This window comes from Petaurus breviceps, unplaced genomic scaffold, assembly GCF_028583685.1.
Source record: "Petaurus breviceps papuanus isolate PSGF00001 unplaced genomic scaffold, PetGlider_PUasm1.0 100, whole genome shotgun sequence".
Lineage (NCBI taxonomy): Eukaryota > Metazoa > Chordata > Mammalia > Diprotodontia > Petauridae > Petaurus > Petaurus breviceps.
In genome coordinates, this window is record NW_027185573.1 from 4,241,108 (window position 1) to 4,262,040 (window position 20,933).

The 20,933-nt window shown below is 39.7% G+C and overlaps 1 protein-coding gene across 1 annotated transcript in view; it reads left to right on the forward strand.

Annotated features, from left to right (window-relative positions):
- The window catches only part of LOC138163341 (glycosyltransferase 1 domain-containing protein 1-like), a 107,379-nt gene that overhangs the window by 78,432 nt on the left and 8,014 nt on the right, over positions 1-20,933 (forward strand). Inside the window, exons 9-11 of the mRNA XM_069091105.1 lie at positions 74-117; positions 845-965; positions 6,095-6,193. Coding sequence (XP_068947206.1) covers positions 74-117; positions 845-965; positions 6,095-6,193 — 264 coding nt within the window. The remainder of the gene's footprint in view (positions 1-73; positions 118-844; positions 966-6,094; positions 6,194-20,933) is intronic.

Below are 20,933 nucleotides of genomic sequence, written 5' to 3' on the forward strand. Positions count from 1 at the left end.
ACCGATTAGAGATGTATGTGACAATTCACTGTGTGGCCTTTTTCAGATTATGTTCTTTATTTTCTTCTCCCAGGTTGATCCAGTGTTTACAAGAGAAGTGAAAGCCAGAGTGAAAAGGTAGGGTGATTGTCCTTTCTACACACCTAAAGAGGGAAAATTAGCAAAACCATCTTTTAGTCTTTCTTCAAAGTAGCAACAAGATGAAATACCAGAGTTCGTCTCTTATCATCATATATTTCAGAACAGACAGCAGCAGAGTCCTAGGAGCTAAATTTAAAAGATAATTATTGAAATTGGGCTTTGAATGTGAGATTTCGTTAGTTTCTCTGTCACAGGGATACTTTGAATCTGTACCTCTCTCTCTCCATGTGGACTTGAAGAGAAAGAAATGCCTAAAGAGGTTTCCCCAATAGAAATCTGGGTCCCCATCTTCATACAACTCTCTGTAGAAAAATGATAATAATAATAACTGATTGGCATTTATATAGCACTTAGTATATGGCAGGCACTGTGCTAAGTGCTTTATACATATTATCTTAATTGATCCTCACAGCAACTTTATGAGATAGGTGCTATTATCTTCATTTTACAGATGGGGAAACCAAGGCAAGCAAAGGTGAAGTAACTTACCCAGGGTCACACAGCTAGTGTATGAGACTGGCTTTGAACTCAGGCTTCCTGAGTCCAGGTCCAGCACTCTCTCCACCAGCTGCCTTGAATGGGCCATAATTTATATTTACTTACTGCATTTTCTAGAAAAGATCATGCATCTCTTCCCCTTGTTCTCTTACCCCTGCAAGAAAGTTGAGGGAGATATACTCTTCATGACTTGCTTAATTTCTAGGGCAGCTGGGGTGCAATTGATAGGGGAGATGTCTCGAGAAGATCTTCACGCCATTGTGAAAAATTGCTTCGCTGTCGTGAATAGCTCGATTTCAGAAGGAATGTCGGCTGCAGTTCTGGAGGTAATTATATATCACTTGACGGTTGACTGTGGGAACCTGAAATTGCCCATCACTCCTTGGCTTATTTATAGAGGTGAAGTCTTTGTCAATAAAATTCTGCACATTTCACAATTGGAATGGTGATGCTGTGTTTTCTGGAGTCTAAAAGGAGCTTTTTCCATAGTTGATATTTTAAATAAATAATTTAATTTTTTGTTGCTACTTCCCTTTTCAAAGGACAAAATAAAATAAAACCAGGAGTGTGTGTAGTGCCTTTTTGCCCCTGCAAATATCTTTGTTTGGGAAGGAAGCAGATTTAAGAAAGTCTGAGCAAGAACTCAGATGTGAAAATGGTATGCTTCTGATAGAAATATTTCTTTTTTTCTCTCCTCCTGCCTACTTTGTAGTCTTAGAGACTGATAAAGACAGTTATGGGCAGTGGTATAGGAAAAATCTGGGGAAAGAGTGGTAGATTGAGAAGGGAATCCTAATAGTTATCAGCCTGGTTGATCCGCTGTTGACACATAACAATGCTGGGCTTCAAGCAGACAGCAAGGAAGACCTTTCTGCTGAGTTAAGTTCCTGTATTTTTTTAATGCCCATTGGCATTAATGACCAATCTCTTTGGGAAAGACACACTAACAATTAATAGGCTTCTGGAGATGATGTTCATGATATGAGAGCACACTCATGTAGCTTTGGGGGATGGTGTCATATATGAACATCTTCAATGTTTCCATATTCAGCCACGATAGACTACAATACAGCCTCCTACTTTGGCCAGTTTGTATGTAATATGTGAGATCTTTCCTTGTAAGATTACCAGTGCTCTCCATATCTGAGGTGTCACCATTAATGTCAGGAGAGTGGATGATGGACAGTGCATTTCTGGAATGAAAAAGTTATGCTACTAAATACTAGTACTACAACTTTAGCAAAATGACTTTCCTGCAGAGGAACATAATTATACCTTATATCTAGTCTGAATATCATCAGTCAGAAAATCATGTATTATATTACAGCAAATCTGTATTAAATTTATTCAAAGAGTTGGTGTGAGCCTTAGTGTGCTCATATATGGAAAATCCCCTGGAACAAACCCTTAGGGGCTACAGAAATTTCAGTTACTATTATTACACCTCGGGGAGGTAGTAGGGTGGGGTAAGTCACCATTATTTCCCCTCATAGCAAGCATTTTCTGTGCTTTGCTTTTTAGTTCAACATGTTCCAGCATCCTGGAGGGTAATCTCAGGGTGGAAGGTCCTTAAGTGACTCCTGATAAAATCAGCAGTTATTCTTTATTGGGTATCAGATAAATAAGCTCATCACTTTAGAGTTCTTCCAGAAATATGCTCAATTTACTATTCTAAATATAGTATTTTATATTAGGACAGCATATGAGACCTATTTTGCTCATCTCCTCTAACCTACCAAGGAGGACTCTCATATATCCGTTAACTTAGATATAAAATGTCATCATGTGCTAAAGTACAAGTCAAAAAGATTAGATCATCAAATCTCCATGCTGTCTGACACATAGATGAAGGACATGCAGTCCAACTGCCCACAGATCCCTCTACAGTCTCCCTGATGAGTGTTCACCTTTTGTCCTTATGCATCCTATTTTCTGTTTCCCTAAATGCATTTCTTGCGGTTATATTTCTAGTTCTCTTTTATATTTTCCATTATGTCTGCATCAGTCCTTGCTGGGCTATTATTTTTTCTCAGGTACTTTTACCATACTTCTATTTATTCAGCTGGATACCAGTTACCCCCACATTAAGATCTGAAAGACATTCTGTTATTTTACCAGAGCTCAGTGTTCCTAAAACTGCATGGAGTTGAAGCAGGGGGGAAAAATAAACCAGTCACAGCAGAACTGACCTACATTGTTCATCTGATATTTTCTCTGAATGTGATGCCATTTAATAAAACAAAATGCAAAAGACAGAAGCAGTCCGCCCATTTCCTTCTCTACAATGATAAGGAAAATTTCCATAATTTAAAATCACTTGTTTTGGTTTTCTCTTTGTGTTCGTGTATAGCTAGATGTCAAGAATCCAAACATTTCCAAGGCCCATTGCCTAGTGTTTAGTCTTCTCTATGTTTTGGAATTTGCTTTTTAGCTATAACTGTTGACATAAAATGTTTAGCTACCTTTTTTAACCTTGAAAAGGTGAATTCTTGCAATAACAGATATAAGGTTTTCATTGAATTGCTATCTTATACGTAAATATATTTCTCCCTTTTTAAAAATCAGTTTTCATTTTGTTGAGGGAATGGGGTGGAATTCATCAAGTAATTTGCCAACACATACATGTCACATGGCAATCCACTATCATTTCAGTGGAACAATTTAGTGAATTGCTGTCAAACCTTATTTCTTTCTAAGGCAAGGCTATTCTGACTGCCTTAAAATGTTGATTTTGTGTTCTTCTTAAAACTCTTACCCCATCTTTGGCCCTAGACTTTTAATTAAATCAGGTCTAAAAAGCCTCGGGGTATACATAATTAAAATTAACTCACCTAAAATGCTTAATTATTGAATAAGTGTTTTGTGTTTTGTTTTTAACTTCAAAGGATGTAATCTCTTAGTGCCCCAGTGAGAGATATTTTCCAAAAGACTTGTAAGAAATAAAATTCCATTTGTTAGCTTACTTCTCTTTGAGATAGTCTTATAATAGCCAAAATTTTGTTGTGGTTAGGTGACAGGGAGCGGGATGAATTAATTACAATATCTCTTTGGTGGGTTGTGGAAACCATCTTTGGCTTTGAAATACTATGACATGTTTTGAAGACACAGTAAAGCAATATCATTTTTATCAAGCAGTAGGATGCATATCAAATACTGAATTTAATTAAATTTTTTTGATAATTGATTTATATTATATAATTATTATATTACATAAATGTTATATAAGTGAATTTAAACCCACAAAGCTTTGTGTGGTTCCAAATACTGATTCTGTTCTGTTCTGTGAGAAACATGATTATTTTAACAAGCAAAAAAGGCATTGTCAATAGGTGCAAAGCTAATGGAAATTTATTTGGAGAGGCAGAGAAGGAAATGGCTTGAAATTTTCACAGAATCCTAGATCATCAGAGTCTGGGGTCACCTATTGCAACCCAACCTTGAATAAAAAAAAGCACTTCTACAAGGTGCCCGACAAAAGTTCAGAAAGCATTTATTAAACACCTACTATGTGCTGGGCACCGAAACTACAAAAACAGAAATGAAACATCCCTTGCACTCAAGGAATGAAATTCACCCATTGTCAGCTTAGATGTGGATCAGACCATACCAGTTGTAAGCCATGAAGATGGGGAAGCAAGGCCAGACAAGGAAAAGGTGAGGTCATAGGTCATAAGAAAGCTTAGCCTCTGGCTAGTGAGCAGCAAAAGTTGGGGGAACACTATTTCATTGCCAATTTATATTTATGGTCTATATACCCAAATTTTCCCACCTACCCATTACTCCCTACTGCCAAATTCTAGCAAGTAAGTGGATTCTTTTGGCTCACAGCCATCGTCTAGAGGGACCATTCAGTGTAGAGCCATAGTCCTATGAGAAGTTGGGATTTTAAAGTTATCCACTAATGGAATTTATATATTAGGAAGATAAGGCTGATCATCTCTGGAAACAAATTATGGACCCATTACGAGAGCTCATTATTACATGGAATTACTGATGTTATATGTCAGTGCCAGAACAAAGTTCCTGATATAAGACACCAATCAAGCTACTTAGTTTAGCCATATTCCCTAGAATACTGTCCAGCAGAAGCCTGGTAGAATATGACTGCTTGCCTACACAGGAGGTTCATTCATTCCCCAACACCAGGTAAACAAGAATGGGTCAACTATTCTTTCTGGAAATAATAATTGCTGATCTCTGTATAGCACTTCAAGATTTACAAAAGAATTTATGTACTTTAGCTCGTGTGTGTGTATGTGTGTGTGTGTACACACTTAACCTCTGTTTGCCTTGGTTTTCTCAACTACAAAATGAAGATAATAGCACCAATCTACCAGGGTTGTTGTGACGATCGAATATATTTGTAAAACATTTACCATGGAGCCAGACCCATATTTGGCCCTTACTAAATTCTGGTTTCCTTCCTCCTTCCCATCCTTCTGTGAGCTAGGTGCCAGAGGTCTTATTTGCTCAGTTGTGTTCAGTCATGTATGATTCTTCCTGACCCCATTTGGAGTTTTCTTGGCAAATATACCGGAGTCGTTTACCATTTCCTTCTTCAGTTCATTTTACAGATGAAGAAACAAGAATAAGTGACTTGCCCAGGGTCACACAGCTAGTAAGAGTCTGAGGCTGGTTTTGAACTCAGAAAGATGAATCTTCCTAACTCCAGGCCCAACACTCTATCCATTGTTCCATCCAGTTACCCTAGAGGTCTTATTATCCCCATTTTGTAGATAAAGAAATTGAAGCCTAGCGAAATGATGTGTCATGCCCAAAGCTAGTAAGGAGCAGAATAAGCATTTGAACTCGGGCCCTTTCGGTCCAAATCTAGTGCTCTCTCCACTGTCTCCCTTTGCTTGAGCAAGGCTGGGTCAGACCATCAGCCCCTTGCAGAGTCTTTTTTCAGAATGTTCTTGACATGTCGGTCCAGCCCTTACTGCTTGATTCCACCTATCATTCTTAGGAAAGGCAGGCATGCTCAGTATACAGAGTGATCTTTCAGGTTCCTTCTTCAGCCTGTCTGCCTGCCAAAGAAATGCGCTCAGTTATCACCGCGCTCAGCCACTTGTACTGGAAGAAAATTACTCATCAGGGAAAGTAATGATGGTAATTAAAAATGTATTCTCCAACCTGTCAGTGAATCAGTATAAAATGTACGCTCCGAGAGGTGGGTTTTCTCAGTGTTGCCCCAGTAATTGTGCCCAGAACGCTGTTCTCATTTATGAATTTTCCAGGTTTCCAAATCCATTTACAGTGATTAAAAATTCAGGTTTCTTTCAAACATATGACAGGCAGAAATGTCTGAACAGTCCCCAAGGCAGCATTCTCCTGAAGTTCTGGAGACCAGTAAATAGGAGGGAGTGCTTTTACAAATTAGGTTCTTCTCTCTGCAAACAGTTCTTAAAATGATTGCTTAGTGACTCACCTGTCTTTTCCTCTTTACATTCTTTAGGCAATGGACCTGGAAGTTCCTGTATTGGTAAGAAATATTCCTGGCAACGCGGCCATTGTTAAGCATGAAGAGACAGGATTATTGTTCTCCCATCCTCAGGTAATAAACACACCCAGGCCTAACTAAACATGTCAATAAAAGTTTATTTCCCTTTTGAAGGGGGAAATGATAGTCTTTCTGGTTGATCTGCCTGTCTGTAGATGAAAGTGCATGTGTTATTTTCTCCCGTGAAAAGCAATGTTCACAACTTAACACATTCTGTGAATCAAAGCTCTGAACTAGGTTCACATGGGCATATACAGTGAATTCTGCATTAGGGAAAGGTAGCTTTCTAGAAGATAACAAATAGAAAAAGTTGTGGTATATGAATGTAATGGAATGCTGTTGTTCCATAAGAAATGATGAGCAGGTGGACTTCAGAAAAACCTGGAAAGAGCTGATGCTGAATAAAGTGAGCAGAACAAAGAAACATAATAGCAACGTTGTGGGATATTCAACTTTGATAGACTTAGCTCTGCTTAGCAATGCAAGGATCTAAGACAACTCCAAATGATTCATGATGGAAAATGCTATTCACATCCAGAGAAAGAACTATGGAGTCTGAATGCAGATCAAAGTATACTATTTGCTCTCTCTCTCTTTCTTTTTTCTTCTTTCTCATGATTTCTCCCATTGGTTCTAATTCTTCTTTACTACATGACTAAAGTGAAAATATGTTTAATATAAATGTATATAGAGAGCCTGTATCATATTGCACCCTGTCTTGCGGTGAGGGGAGGGGAGGGATGAAAAGACAATTTGGAACTCAAAATCTTATGGAATTGAATGATAAAAACTAAAAATAAATTATTTTTTCTAAAAAAAAGAAATATCATATAGAAAACTCCATTTTAGGGTCCTGAACCATAAAACTAGATTTTCAGTGCCTCAGAGGTCATTGGATCAAACCCCTTCATTTTACATTTGGGGAAACTGAGGCCCCAGATTACCTATGTGACCTAACCTTACCAATCATAATGCACAAAAGCTAGGATTTGGACTGGCAAATCTCTGCCTCCAGATCCAGCACTTCCCACTGTACCACAAATTTTAGACTTCTTTTAGAACTTGAAATTTAAAAAGAAAAAAAAAGTAGGTTCTGATTATTACCTGAAACTGTGAACCAAAGAAATATACTATAGAAATTAACCCTTGAAGATTACAAGCAACACAAATATACATATGGTGGTTGTTTGCTTTCCAAATTGTCAATAAGTGAATTTTAATTCCTCTTCTAATTCCTCAAAATAATCTTGATCCTTCTATCCTCAACACCCAACGAAGGTGGAATCTTGGATGCAAACTCTTTCTGCCATCACCAGAGGCAGGAGGGAAGAAACTTGCTGACAAGAAAGACTTTTGCAAGGACTTCAGTCAGGTTTCAGTGGGGCCTTGTGCAGAACAGAAGAAGGAAGACTAACCGGGTCTTCTGATCTCATGTAGCTGCTTGTTATGTTCCTTTTAGTATCTGGAAAGCTTTCTTAGGCCCGTGAGGTTTATGATTGTTTTGTTTTTTTTTTACCAGTCACTGCTTTAATCACATGGTACAGGGCATGGTGTAGGCCTATCCTGCCCACAAAGTTAAAGCTGCAGACTGGAGTACCTGTCCTTGACTGGGGATCCTACAAAGCATGTCAGATGCTGGCATTGAGCTCCCTCATGCCCTTTCTGCATTTTTTTTTTCAACACGCTTTGAAAGATTTGTGCTAGACAGCAGATGTCTCACACGGCTTTTTGTTAAATAGACACGCTTATACTTTGCCTATGTAGCAGCTGCTACTTTAAAAACAAGGCTTTTAATTAAGTCAGTGTCTATGGTTATATTAGAATCTAAACTAAGAAACTCAGGTGAGATGAAATAGTTGTTTCATCACTATTAGTCTTTTAAAAATCCATTTGGTATATAAATAAATAATGGTTTCTGTGTTAGCTTTGAGGGCATTCATTTACAGGGATCTGCACTTTAAAAGTTAACGTCACTGTAATAGATATTGTTAGGATTCAGGCTAAATCTTAACTTCATGGCGACTACAGTGATTTTTCTCCCATAATTCACCTTGTAAAAGTTTAATATGATATGTTAAGATGAACCTGCTGTCCATTCCTACCCTCCATCTACCTCATCCTCTCCTTGCCTTCCCCCACCTGCTGTCTAATAGTTTTATTTATTCTATCTCTGCAAAAATCTTACTTATATTTCTTTCCTCCTTCCCATCATTCTTGTCCCTTCCTTACAGTAGTAACCTCCTTCTGTAGTAACTTTATAAGTGATCTTTGTCCCTCTTTTCTCTCAATTCCATTGCATCTTCAATATTAGTGTGAGCGTAATGTTTGATGGGGCACTCAGACTCTGTTTGCCTCAGTTTCCTCATTTGTAAAATAGGGAGAGTAACAGCACCTTGCAGGATTGTTGTGATGATCAAATAAGATAATATTTGTAATGTGCTTAGCTGTTATCATAATTGTTATTTTCCTATTTCATCTACCTCTGTGCCCAATCTAACCAAATAGTTCATTCATCCATATACACACTCTACTTTCTCACCTCGGTGCCTTTATGCATGCTGTTCCCTCTGCCTACAATGCCTTTCCTTCCCCCAACTTTTCCTGTTCATATCCTGGCAATCCCTCAAGGACCTGTGTTCTAGTGCCATGCCCTTTATCAAACCTCTCCTGAACACAACTAGGTCATTTCTTATTTCTTTGTTACCACAGAGCTCTTGGGTAGTGCCTGCCAGGGGCCCAAGATCATTGTCATTTCATGTTTTACCTTGCCTGCTGATCTGCATACTCCTACAGGCCTGGGTAGTGGCTTAATCTTTTTTTATCTTTCCCATAACCATGGGCTTAACAAACATTTGTTGAATTGAATCAATTATTTATAGAGCTGTTTGATCACACCTTTAGTAGCACATTCATCATGTGAATCTGCAGTTCATCTATTTCTGAAATACTTTTCTTTATTTTGTAGTCTTCTTTTAAAATGTCCACACCTATGAAAATAAAAACCCAGTTTTCTGGTTTTTCCTTCCTGAATATATGGAGAGTCTATTTGGTGATGTTTTTATGATAGCTACAACACCAGCTCTCCCTTGCCCTTCCCTGTAATTCAATCCATTATAGGTGTTCTCTCCCTGGAGATTTTTACATATAACATCTGAACCATTTTTGTAGGTTGCCCTGGCAGCCACCAAGGTGGTATGATTTGAGGGATATCACGGTCCATTGTTGTTCTGTCATTTCAATCATGTCTGACTCTTTGTGACTTCATTTGGGGTTTTCTTGGCAGAAATACTGGAATGGTTTGCCATTTCCTTCTCCAGCTCATTTTATAGATAAGCAAACAGGCAAACAGGGTCAAGTGACTTGCCCAGGGTCACTGAGCTAGTAAGTATCTGAGGCAGGATTTGAACTCAGGAAGATTCATCTTCCTGATTCCAGGCTCAGCATTCTATCTGTACCGCCTACCTGATTATCACAGTCATCACCTGCTGCCAATATCTCCTTTACTATCTGTAATAGTATTAGAAATTCTTATTAGTCAACTTTTGGGATATGGCATTTTATTTTCCAAAGTTCCTGTGCAAATTGAAATTTATCATCTAGCAGGGATATATATGCAGAGATAAACTGATATTAGCACATAGACTAGGTTATCAATTGAGTAGAATCCTGATAAAAGGACACAGGATAAACAAGTTTTAATATGGAGATAGATGGGGAAGAGAATGCTTTGATGGTTACATGATTCATAAATATGGGTCATCTCTTCCAATTCAGATTATAATCTCTCAATGATGTCATAGATCATATTATCACAGATTTCAAGCTCCAAAGGAGGTACCATGGAAACCCTCTAGATTAGTCCCCTTATTTTAAAGATGAGGAAACTGAGGTGAGGTCACACAGGTAGTAATTGACAGACGTGAGATTTGAAACCAAGTCATCTGACTCCAAATCTATTGTCTTAACCCATGGAATTGTTTCCCTAAATCCTCCTGAAGGAAACTCCTCCTCATTCCTAGGGTAGCCCAGGTCACCAGTGTAGCACCTGGACCATCTATCTTCTTTCTTGTTTTTTTTGCATTACCTAACTGGTCCATCACTTTTTAAAAAAATTTTTTAACTTAATTTTTATTTAAAAAATTTTTTTGCTTTTTGTTTTTTGCTTTTTTGGAGGTGGGGGGAGGTAGGACAATTGGGGTTAAGTGACTTGCCCATGGTCACATGGCTAGATTTTTGTGTTAAGTGTCTGAGGCCAGATTTGAACTTGGGTCCTCCTGACTCCAGGGCCAGGGCTCTATTCACTGTGCCGCCGGTCCATCACTTTCTTAAACCCAACTGTAGGGGCCTCATTCTTTCTCAGCCACCAGGGTTGCAGAACAATCCAAGGTCAGAACCTTGGGGAAGTCAGAGTTGGTGAGGGTCTGGACTTGTTGCTCTGTTAACAGGACCCTAGACCATGTGTCCCCCTCTCCAGTGGTCATTCCCTCCCCTGTGATGGACAGATTCTCAGCTCCTGCTCTTTTTACACTATGCTTTAAAGTCAACATCTATGGAGTTGAAAATCCTCTTTCTCTCACTGTGGTCTCATAATCACCACAACAGCAATAGTAATGACAACAGTTAGCACTTATAGAGTGCTTTAAGGTTTTCAAACTGCTTTACAAATATCTCATTTTATCCTCACAATAACCCTAGAGCCATGAGATAGAGTGCCTAGTACAGATAAATTGACATAATTTTAAAGGTAACTCAGTTTATTTTCAAGATCTCAAAAATAAAATTATTCCAAAAGCATAGAAAAGATCACATATTATTCTTCTACCAAAAACCAGTCATCAAGAGTCTTATCCAAACCTTATGAGGTGGATGTTATTATTTATCTCTATTTAGAAGTGAGGAAATTGATGCTCAGAAAAGCGAGATAGTTTTGCTCATGATTACATAGATTTTAAGTATCTGAGACTTGATTTCAACCCCAACTTTTTGAACTCATGTTTTTATCATGAATACTAGCAATAGGGTCTTATACACAGAGGATGCAAAATCAGTGTTCATGGATGTTTTGTTGAAGAGAAGAGGGTCAGAGGATATATAGAGTTGGATTTTATACTTCTTGATTTTATGTGACAGCAAAGCATAAAAAATCATAGAAATCTTAGAGCTGGGTATGAATCCAGGTCTTTTAGTACAACCTCCCAGCCTATGCTTCAGTATTTCCAGTGCTTAGTAGGAAATTGGAAATCTTGGATTGCCACACAGGTATGTGGTCGGGGCTGGAGAAAATTTGGGATTCATACAGTCATTACCAAATATCTGAGTTGGAAGGACCTCAGAGGATATCTAGTTCAATGTACCTGAACAAGAATATCCATTTTCCTGACATCAAGCCGAGATTTTCCACTTTATGACTTCTACTCATTTTTCTATTTCTGCTCCCAGGAGTTAATCTGATTGAGTCAATCTCCTACAGGATAGACTTTCAGATACTTGAAGACAGCTATCATATGCCCTTAATTCTTCTCTTTTCCAGGGCAAATACTCCTATTTCTTTTAGCTTATCCTTAGAGGGTAAGAACTCAAGACTTTAATCATCCTGACAGTCCTCCTTAGCTTGCCAGGGGTCTTCCTAAAGTCTGTTCTTTTCATTGTGAATGCTTGGAAGTCCTGTATTTCATTAAATAACATTTTCCCTCCTCTAGGATTATACCCAGTTTTGCTGGCTAAATTATTCTTAGTTGTAAATCCTAGCTGCTTTGCCTTCTCTTGGAATAGCATATTCCAAACCTTCTGCTCCCTTATTGTGGTAGCTGCCAAATCTTATGTGATACTGACTGTGACTCAACCATATTAGAATGATGTCTTTCTGACTCCTTGTAGTATTTTCTTCTTCACCTGAGAGCTCTTGAATTTGGCTCTGGTATTCCTGGGAGTTTTCATTTTGGGATCTCTTTTAGGAGTTCATAGGCGAATTATTTCAATTTCTACTTTACCCTCTTAGATATGAGTACAATTTTCCTTCATAATTTCTTGAAACATGATGTTTAGGCTCTTTCTTTGATATTGGCTATCAGGTAGTCCAGTAATTCTTACATTATCTTTCCTCCTTCTGTTTTCTAGGTCAGTTGTTTTACCAATGAGATATTTCATATTTTCTTTTATTTTTTTCATTCTTTTGACTTTGTTTTATTGTTTCTTTCTCTCCCATGGAATCATTACCTTCCACCTGACCAATTCTAATTTTTAAGGAATTATTTTCTTCTGTGAATTTTTGTGCGTCTCTTTTTTTAACTTGACCAATTCTGCTTTATAAGGAGTTGGGTTTTTTTTCAGTGTTTTTTTTGGTGCCTCTTTGACCAAGCTGTTAATTTTTTTTCATAATTTTCTTGCATTGCTTTCATTTCTTTTTCCTGTTTTTTTCCTCTACCATTCTTATTTGGTTTTAAAAGGTCTTTTTCTGGGGGCTATTTTAGCTCTTTCTTTAGTTTTTCTAGTAATTCTTGTTGGACTTGTGTCCACTATGCAGTTTTTCTCTGGGGCTTTGCTTGTAGCTGTTTTCACATATTGTCTTCTTTTGAATTTGTGTCTTGATCTTCCCTGTCACCATAGTACCTTTTTATGGTCAGGTTCTTTTTCTTTTTCTTTCTGTTTGCTCATTTTTCTAGCCTATTTCTTGACTTTGAACTTTATGTTAAAGTTGGTCTTTGCACACCTGGAACAGGGTATTGGCAGTGGGATCACTGTCCCAAGCTTCAGGATTTTTCAGGTGTTTTCCTAGATAGTTCAGGGTGTGTGTACGTTTTTTGTTGCTTCTAAGGTAGTGTGATCTAGGGAGAGTTGTGATCACTGTTCTTCTGGTCTGCATTATACTCCTTACCCAGGAAAAACCTCTGCTTCCTTGTGTCCACAAGTGCTGGCACTCCAGTTTGCTCTGGGACTGCAGTGTAGGTGCCAAATGGCACTCAGTCCTTGCCCAGTTCCCACACAGCGGTCTACGGCCACTTTTTTCTGACCAGATGTCAAATCCTCTATTGTCTCTGAGTCGTGAGAATTCCTGGTATTGCTGCTACTACTGCTGCTGTTGCCAAAAAATGTTTCCCTCTGACCTTTCATTGGCTCTGCCTCTCCAGATTTCAATTTGATATGTTATTTTAAGTTGTTTAGAGTGAAGTGTTGGGAGAGTTTGGGAGAAAAAAGCTCCTTCTACTTGGCTATCTTGCCTCCACTCTGCCTCATGTCATTTTTGGGATTTGTTTTTTTAAATCTGAAACCGAATACATTGCTCCAGATGATCTATCTAGGGCAGAAAACAATGTACCCATTATTTCCATAGTCCTGGATACTGTTAATCAAACAATCCATAAACAATTATTAAACACTTACTGTATGCCAGGCACTGTCCTAAGTCCTGAGAATACAAACAAAAAAATAGGAGCTTGCATTCAAGTAGAGAAGAAAACATGAACATATAGGAATAAATATAGAATATATACAAAATATATGTGACAACACTAGCAGCTTGGATCAGCAAAGTTTTCTCCTGGTAGAGGATATTGGAACTGAACTTTGAAAGAAACCAGAGTTTCTAAAAAGTAGAAGGAAGAAGGGGAAGAACATTTGAGGCATTGCTAAGACATGGAGATTAGAGATGGAGTTTCAGTTGATTTTGATTTTGATTTCCATAGATGATGCCCGTCATTTGTTTAAAAAAATAAAATAGAAAATCTAAACTCGAATTTCCCAGTGTATTGTAGATAGGCAGGGTCTGTTCCCAGCATCTGGCATAATGCCTGGTACATCAGAACTGCTGTACAGATGCTTGTTAATGATTGACAAGGCTGATGTTGATTATTCCTTCAAAATTGAAACCTCATCATTTAAGAGTAGAGAGGTGTATATGCTCAGTGAGAAACATACTTTTAGTCGGATCAGACTTTTTATTTTATTGCTAATTTTTGTATTTTTTCAGCTCTAGATTAAACTAATTTTTAGTTTTGGGGTCATTTTTCCCCCTGAGCCATTATAGTTTTGATAGTCAAAATTTTAACAGTTGAGCTTACAATACTATGAAATTTTAATTCCAACTCAAATAGAAATATCATCACAATTTGTTATTCACAGTAATAGAATAATAAGAATAACTAACATTTATATAGCACTTTAAAAATGGCAGATCCCTTTATATGCAGAAGCCTGTTGAGCCCCACAGCAGCCCTGGGAGGTGGATGCTACTAATGTCACGATTTTACAGATGAAGAAAATTAAAATTCTGAGAAGTTAAAGTGACCTGCCCAGTTAATAAGTGTCAGAGGCAGGATTTGAGCCCAGTTCCTCCCAGGTTGGGATCCAGTGCTCTTTCCATGGCACCAAACTGCCTTTCTAAAAAAGTTGGAAGTAGGTATTTTGGAGATCAGTGCTTTCATTGGTCTAGCCTCCCTTTGTCAACACAGGACCCCTGTACAGGGTAGGGGAACTCTCATGACTAAAATGTTTGTCTATGATCAGTCTGGTGACAAGCCTCTACAAACTTATCTGAACTCAGATAATGGGTCAGCAGCCCAGTCAACCTCCCTGGCCCATTTCTGGCTTGGGAAGACTTCAGGAGTTTGCTTGACTCTGGCTTCCTTGTCTAGAAATCAGGATCACTTCCACGCTTCCATGAGGCAATGGGAAAGAACTTTGGTCAAGGAGGTGAGCCAAATGAATAAATCCAAAGATGATTTATGTTTAATATTGGTATTTGCATTGGTCCTCATTTTCAGGATTTTCTGTATATTTTATTTTTATATTTATTTATGTTACTTATTTTGTTTTTATTTTATATTTCATTTATTTTATTGTACCTTTATTTTCTGTATCTGATATTTGGGAAAATCATTTCTAACCAAGGTATAGGAAGTTGCTGCCCTACCCTGGGTCCTGCTCATTTCTCCTTTGTAGCCTTCTCCAAGACTATCATTTGCTATCTTTTCCTGAGCCTGACCAAAAGCAGCAGCCTATGGAGAGTTGCTTCCTTTTCACTTTTCTTCTGATGGCTTCAAGAGCTTCTCTGGGCATTGGTACAGACCTAGTGTTCATTACTTTAATCAGTCAATAAATATTAATCACCTACTATGTGCTAAGCACTAATGCTAAATGCTGATTATACAAATACAAATGAAAAGAAGGATAGTCCCTAGTGAATAGAGCACTGGCCCTGGAGTCAGGGAAGACCTGAGTTCAAATCTGGCCTCAGACACTTAACACAAAAACCTAGCCGTGTGACCTTGGGCAAGTCCCTTAACCCCAACTGCCCTCCAAAAAGCCACAAAAAAAAGATAGTCCCTGCCCTCAAGGAGTCTGTAATCTAATGAAGAAAGACAACAGAGGAAGGAAGTTGAAAAGCTGAAGGGAATGGGGAAGGAGAGGGTCCCTGGTGCTGTGGCATGATCATAATGGAGAAGTTGAAAGAAGTCCGAAGGACTCTACTGAGGTAGGTAGGAAATGAGGAGGTGGCCACCCTGAGCCCCCTCTTTAAATGGAGATCTTGGAGATCCAGTCAGAGGAGCAGAGAGTACTGATGAGTTGTGAGGCCCAAGGCTGATTAGAGCTAGCAGAAGGATGAGATTTCCCAATGATGAGGTTCCTAGGACAGTGGCATGATGGGCATTCACCAACTCAGGAAAAATGCAGCAGAGTGGTTCTGAGAAATTAGAAAGCAGAATTTGCTAGAGAATTCAGGTAAGGAATCAGGCATCTAATTTCTCATAGCAGTTTGACTGTCTCCTTTGCATTTAGCTTTATCTAATTTGTATTAGGTTTTTATCTCCCCTACTAGCTGGTAAGCTCCTTGAGGTCAGGGAATAAGTCTTATTTTGTCTTTGTGTCCCCAGGCATAGAATAATGCCTTGCTCATTAGGAAGACTTACTTAGTGGTCATTGGAATGAAAACAAATCAGACATGTGATCAAAAAAATAATCAACAATCTGACTGTGGTATATGTGTGTGTGTACACACACATACATATACACACATATACACACACACATACACATATCCCTACTCTTAGGTGAGGAAGGTGCAGCTTGTCAGCTTCTTTGCAATTTAGGTTCTTAGAGAGTTGCCCAGGTGCTGAGGCCAAGTGCCTTTCCTAGAGTCAATAGTATGTGACAGGCAGGACTCTAACCCAGATCTTCCTGGCTCCTGGGCCACCTCTCTGTTCCTTATGCTGTGCTTCAAGTACCTTTTTGGGTGACTCAGATCAATCTCTTGCTGTCTCCTTTCCTACTTCTACATCCCAGTCTAGTGAGGACATTTAAGAAATAAAGCAAACAGGTTACATCCTCAGGGGAGCCAAAAGGAGGGGGAGAGGAGTCTCTTTTCCCATGTCTCTGCCCCCTTTGGGGGGTGTGCCTTGATTCCTCTTGGCTCCCACAGCGTGAATGAGCCGGGGTGAACAGTGAGCATCAGGCATGTCTCTGTGGGCCGTGAAGCCACCCGAATGGAAGTGAGCATTGAGCCCACGGGGGCCTGTGTTAGTTCAGGATAAAATACAGAAGAAGCCACAAGGTGGGGCTCACTCCTTAGAAAAGCCAAGTGCCTGGGACTAGGCAGAACGGGCTGTGTGTGTGTGCCAGGCTTTCCTTGGGGAGGCACAGCACATCCACTGTTCCCAGCAATAATAGGAGCCGTGTGTGGCACTCTGGGTGGCACAGGGAACATTCTGCTTCTGATGCATGATATCTGGAGCCCTCTTAAAATATGGGCAAGAGGTGAAGGTTCATTTCCTGTCCTTTTTTTTTTCCCAATAGTGAACTCAATTCCCCTTTGATTTGGGCTGGGAAAAAGGCAGCTTTGACTTAGCAGTCTAGTCTCTTGCCATTTCTTAGTCTGAATTTTCTCTTGGCATTTGCTTCTCACTGTGTCCCCCTCCCAGGTTTGGGTTCAGCCTGAGGGCATACTTGGCATACTGAGCCCTCATTGAGGGACATTTGACAGAAACAGGAAATAGTCATACATAGCACAGAGTGACCACATTCTTTTACCCAAAACATCTCTGGCTTCACCTAAAGAAAATATTTCCCAGGTTCACATGAAGCTTTTCTTCCTTTTGGTTTTAAAATAGAAAATAGTGTTGGGGTGATTGCTGTTAGGACAACCTCAGTTTACCAGGTGTTGGTATAGAGTCTGTGTATATGGGCCATATTACAAAATGCCATTGGGTGAACAGCACATTGAATCAATCCATCAGTGTTTATATCTCGGACAGTTCCAGTGGATGGACACATGAGCTGGGGTCTGGATGTAAATGGAAGAAGATCGGGGTGAATCACAAATTACTCAGTAGTGGGAGATTGGTGCTGTTGTTTTGGGACCATAGTATCACGTAACTTGAGAGCTTGAGCACAGAGGTAATTTGGGGGAAGGGGGCAGTGCTGTGCTTGAAAAAAACACATAATACTCAGGAGTTTTTGTTTTAACTAATTACGTTCCTTGCTTTTCAAAGGAGCAGATGTCAACAGTGGCCTTGCCAAATTTCTCAGATCCCTGAGAAAGATGCCTGATTCAGAAGACTTTGGTTTTAGTCCGGGCTACTGGGTGGCCTTGAGCCAAATCCCTTCACTTTCCTGGGCTTCTCTTTCCATAGTTGTACAAATAGCAGGGCCACCTTTGACCCTACCCATGTGACCTTTGACAAGTTGCCCCTCGGTTTTCTCCTTCATATAAAAAGAGGGGATCCAACCCAGTGGCCTCTGGGATCCCAGCCACTTGTAGTGACATGCTGTGCCAAGTCATAGGGTTGCTATGATAATCAGATGAGAGAGGATGAAAAATCCCTTTAAAAATAATTCTGGGGGCAGCTAGGTGATGCAGTGAGTAGAGCACTGGCCCTGAAGTCAGGAGGACTTGAGTTCACATCGACCTCAGACACTTGATACTTACTAACTGTGTGACCTTGGACAAGTAACTTAACCCCAACTGACTTACCTCCCCCCGCCCCCAAAAAAAGTAATTCTGTAAATTGAGGGAATTTAAAGCCTCTCATCCCCTCCCCCTCACTTCAGAGATCATTCTTACAAGAGCATTTCTTCTTTCTAATGGACTGTCTCATGCTTGAAGCCTCAGTGGCTCTCTATGAACTCTCAGATAAAATACCAGCCCTTTGTTGGCATTTAGAGCCTTTCATAGCCTGGGAACAGGAAGGAAATGAGCATTTCTGTAGTATCTGCTATGAGCCAGGCACTATGTTAAACACCTTTCATCAATATGATCTTATTTGATTCTCACAACAACCCTTCAAAGTAGGTATCATTATCATTCCCATTTTATAGTTGGGTAAACTGAGGCAAACAGCTGAAATGACTTGCCCAGCATCACATAACTTAGAAGGATCTGAGAGGTCTTCCTGTCTCCAGGCCCATGCTCTCATGGCAGCACCAGCTGCCTCTGAAGACAGACTGGCTCCTGCCCATCTTTCTAGTCTCATTGCATGTTACTGACCTTCACAGCCTCTGTGGTCCGGCTTCTATTACCTTTGTATGACATCCTATCTCCTGTGTCCCTCCCCATGAAATGCAATCCCTCCTCCTCTTGGCCTCATTGAATATTTTGCAGTTCTGGTATCACACCATAGAGGGAATATACAGGTCTCTACTAGCTGCTAATACCATTTCCTAGAAATTACTTTGCATATTTTTGGGGCATTTAATCTTCTGTGTACATGCTGTTTTTCCCAAGTAGAATATCAGCTTCTGGAGGGCAGAGACTATTTGTTTTTTTTTTTTTTGTCTTTTTGTCACCAGTTCCTAGCACAGGACCTGGAACATAGTAGGTGCTTTATAAATGCCGCTTCTTATTTCTATGTGACTTAACAAATATGTTAATCTACTTTGTGGGAGCTGGTAATCTAAGAGAGATGCCTCTGGCATGGACCAGTGTTGTTTTTTTTTAATTAGTGGCTAGTATTCCATTCATTTATCAAATATTTATTGAAGGCCTACTGGATACAAGGCACGGTTTTTAAATAGCATCTGTGAGATTGTAAGGTCTGTCATTGTTCTCCACATGATTCTATCTTTAAGGATTCTGGGATGTATTTATCCCAGCTTACAATGCTTAGGGGAAAAACCTTGATATCAGAAGGTCAAAGATCACTTTCTCTTCCCCTGTCTCTCATGGGATTTCAGCAACCTATCCCAAAAAGCTGATGTAAATCCTGTTCTTAAATTGTCAGTAATGTAAGGAATTGGACAACCCCCTCTATTCCACCATCCCCACCCTACCCTGTGTCATTAAATGTATTTCCATGAACCACCTATCATTGGAATCATCACATCACTGCCCTGTAGATTCTCCACAGGTTAGGGATGCAAGCATGTTGCAGCTTAGACTGTGGGCCTTGTTTATGAACTACCGCCATACCCAGAGGGATCACATGTATGCAGTAAGCCAGAGCTGCTTATCTACCAAACAACACATTTTCCTTGATGCCAACAGACCTGTTTATTTACCAGTTAAAAAGCTCTGCTTTATTCCTGCTACAGCTTGGACTTGAAAGTTGGGCAAGTGGGTGGAGTTACTGTGACCTCAGGAGTGAAGTGGTCACTAAGAAATGGGGCAGCAGGAACCAGGCCATCCATCGTATCCATCGTATCCATCATTTAGGTGTAGAAATAAATCCAGTGAGGATATGTGCCAGCTTTGGCTCATGAAAACCCTGGGGGTTCATGGCCTGGACTGGGGCAGATTTGTCTGTTTGTCTGGCAGGGAAGAGCCAGCTCCATACCTGGGAAGGTCCTGAGCCGGCCTGCACTCTGCCTCAGAGCCCTTTCTCTCCATCATTGCTTCTTTAATCACACAGCTGAAGTTCGGCTTCCCTTGGGTCACTCTCAGCCATTTAGTTTCCTGGTTCATTTTTATCTCCCAGAGGCATAACTACTATGACTTAATTGCAAATTTGCTTTCATTTTTTTTTTTTAATGCACCTGCTCTCCTGCTCTGCTCTGCTTCATCTCCAGTTATTTTGCCAATACAGCTCCGGCATTTGATGGAGATGTCTCTGGGCCCATTGTCTCCACAGAAAGCCTGCAGGGTCACACCCTGGTTCTGGCCCTAGTGGCTACTCCTTCCTGATGGCAGGCTAGAGCACAGGGCCTCTGGAAATAAATGAACTCTTTATATACTTAAAAAAACTGGTATGAAATGGAGAACCACAGTTCCTTCATATTCAGTCCTCTTTTGTGTTATAGAAATATTCTTTTTTTTTTTGCTCTATTTTTTGGTGTTTAAGTTCAGAATAAAATAAAATTAAAAAGAAAAAAAATGCAAATGTACTCTGCTGGATGATAAACAAAACGACGAGACTTGGAGAGTAAATGAAACCATTTCTTCATTTTATTAAGCACTTACCTAAACACAGTGAATAGAGTGCTGGGCCTGGAGTGGGGGAAACTGGAGTTTCAATCCATTAGCTATTACTATTATGTGACCCTGGGTGACCCTGTTTACCTCTGTCTGCTGCAGTTTCAACTGTGAAATGGGGGTGTATCTCTATCCATTATGTAATCTAGAGGTTTTTTGAGGGTCATATGAGATATTTCTAAAGTACAGTCATGGAGCCTGGCACATAGTAGGTGCTTAATAAATGCTTGTTTCCTTCCTTCCTTCCTTCCTTCTTTCCTTCCTTCCTTCCTTCCTTCTTTCCTTCCTTCCTTCCTTCCTTCTTTCCTTCCTTCCTTCCTTCCTTCCTTCCTTCCTTCCTTCCTTCCTTCCTTCCTTCCTTCCTTCCTTCCTAGATTGTTCCCTCCCTTTGTTTCC